Below are 2,083 nucleotides of genomic sequence, written 5' to 3'. Positions count from 1 at the left end.
GACATGTTTGTTACTATAATGTGCATTCCACACACCTCTCTCCTTACTTTTATGGAATTAGTTCCAACTCTTAATTCAATTACTCCAATCTCATTCAGTAGCTCCATATTATCAACTGCAGCTTCAGTCAAGTACTGGACAGCCCCCACTCCAGTACACCACACTAACTCTATGGAGCCTTTCTTTGCAGCAGCAAGAGCTAGGACATAATTCTCACAATTGAAAATAGAAGTGACATCTTTCTGCAACCGGTCGAGATTATTCCTGCCGTACTTATCGTCAAGTATCATTTTAATGGTGCATCCTTCTGTCTCGGCTCTCTCTCTTTCTTGGTCTGTCCAGTTAATTTGTTGCTTCGTCATCAGTTCCACTAACTCATCAACTGTCGTCTCTTGATTGAACTTATCCACAGATGAAGAGTACTTCTCAAACTCTCTCTTGGTCTCTTCCTCTCCGAATTTATCAACAAGACACTTGAGCAGGTCGCATTGATTGAATCTAATCAATGGTTGGATTACGTCGTAAACTTTATCTAAAGTTTGAGCCTCTTTCAGTTGAGGAATGAGACTGTCCGATGATGTGGACGGATGATGATTGCTCCTACTGATTGGTAGCCCGCATATGTAATCCACGAGGACTGAAGGGTCTGATATTGTCTCGCTTGATTTAGACTTTACTTTAGCTACAAGTGAAGCGAAAGCATTGACAAGCTCTACAAGGAACAAAGCAGTATAATAAACTGACATTTAAATGTGAACTTAATATGTTACCTGCGGGCCAAGGAGCTGGATCAGAGACTTGTTGCTGGGCCTGTTAATGACATGATGTCAAAGCTAATCTATAAATCGGTATTAAGTAAGCTTACTTGTAGATTGTTGCCCATAATGAATTAATGACTGATGTTCTCAGGTCTATCTGAGGGCTATCTTTTCTTGATCTTCGACATTAGGGTGGAGCTTAATCATAAATTGCGTGGGTGGTAGAAATGGTGTTTTTTAACGTGCCAAAATAGTCAGTTTTTTGGATATATATTTATACAGTAGGTAGAACTGACACTAAAGTATTACATTGTTTTTAATGCTATAATAATAATAATATTATCTACGTTGAATAAATGAAACAGTTTCTGGTGGAATGAGAGCAGCTCCTGCTAATCTCCCATCATCAAGAAGAAAATTAAACGTTGCACAAGCATTAGCCTATTAAAAGAGATAGTGTTAAATGATATTAATAATAAAGTGCATTATTTACTGTGTCTTGTATCTCAACACTGATTCCTCTGCCCTGCAGATACCTCTTCACTGCAGTATCAATATTGACCATTCTACTTCCGGTACCAAGAATAACTAGCTCTGTTTGAAAATAAATAAAATAATTTAAAAAAAATAAAAATAAAAAAATAATAATAATAATAAAAGAACCCACAGTACAAGGGGTAAATATAATTTTTTAATGAATGCATTTTTAACATAAAGTGCAGTTAATAATAATGATGATGATGATGGTGAATAAATATAATATTTAAAATATCAAACCTAATTTGGGTTCAATGAGAGTGAATATACTCATTGATTCCGGTGTTATAGTATCAGCACTGTTAATCTTCCAGTGGAAGAATCCTCTTGGTAGCAAAGCGACGGAGCCCATGACTTGAACACCTCTTAGATTGAATCCCTGCACGCTGTATCCTGATATTAATGGAGCGGTCTCTTCTACACTAACACGACTCAGAGTTGTCTGCAGTACCATTCCTCCACCGTCTGAGTGGTGCCTGATTCTGTAGAGAAGAGGAGATTTCATGAAATGATGAGAATTGAGTAGCCGCCATTTTGATGCCATGACCACGCCTATATTATAAAAATCACACCCACAATTTTTGCACTTATGCAAGATGGAGGTTATGTAACTTAAAGAAATATAGAAAGAAATATCGTCAACAAGATGCTCTCGTATCTTTCTCTTGGGCTGAGGCAGCCAGGACTGCTGCCTCGTGTCCTTCTAATCCCTGCCCTGAGACGGAATTCTCTTTCATTGAGGAATTACTCAAATAAAGGTATAGAATAATAACATTAGGAATTGAGAT

At 37.3% G+C, this 2,083-nt stretch overlaps 1 protein-coding gene across 1 annotated transcript; it reads right to left on the bottom strand.

Annotated features, from left to right (window-relative positions):
* Nucleotides 1-997: 997 nt before the first annotated feature.
* Nucleotides 998-1,847, bottom strand: LOC100637483 (NADH dehydrogenase [ubiquinone] 1 alpha subcomplex assembly factor 3-like). The gene is made up of 3 exons (XM_003390652.3): nucleotides 1,536-1,847; nucleotides 1,252-1,352; nucleotides 998-1,199 (listed from the first exon to the last, which is right to left on the bottom strand). The coding sequence occupies exons 1-3, from the start codon at nucleotides 1,837-1,839 to the stop codon at nucleotides 1,098-1,100; spliced, it is 507 nt and encodes a 168-aa protein (XP_003390700.1). The 5' UTR covers nucleotides 1,840-1,847; the 3' UTR covers nucleotides 998-1,097.
* Nucleotides 1,848-2,083: the final 236 nt, after the last annotated feature.

This window comes from Amphimedon queenslandica, unplaced genomic scaffold, assembly GCF_000090795.2.
Source record: "Amphimedon queenslandica unplaced genomic scaffold, v1.1 AMPQUscaffold_12178, whole genome shotgun sequence".
NCBI lineage: Eukaryota > Metazoa > Porifera > Demospongiae > Haplosclerida > Niphatidae > Amphimedon > Amphimedon queenslandica.
The sequence above is the reverse complement of the archived record's forward strand: the minus strand, read 5'-3'. Positions and strand labels throughout refer to the sequence as shown.

Coding starts and splice junctions, on each gene's coding strand:
- LOC100637483 (XM_003390652.3), bottom strand. CDS start 1,839: ATGGCATCAAAATGGCGGCTACTCAATTCTCATCATTTCATGAAATCT. Junction 1,353..1,535: donor TCTCATTGAACCCAAATTAG/GTTTGATATTTT, acceptor ATTTTCAAACAG/AGCTAGTTATTCTTGGTACC. Junction 1,200..1,251: donor GTGTTGAGATACAAGACACA/GTAAATAATGCA, acceptor CTCTTTTAATAG/GCTAATGCTTGTGCAACGTT.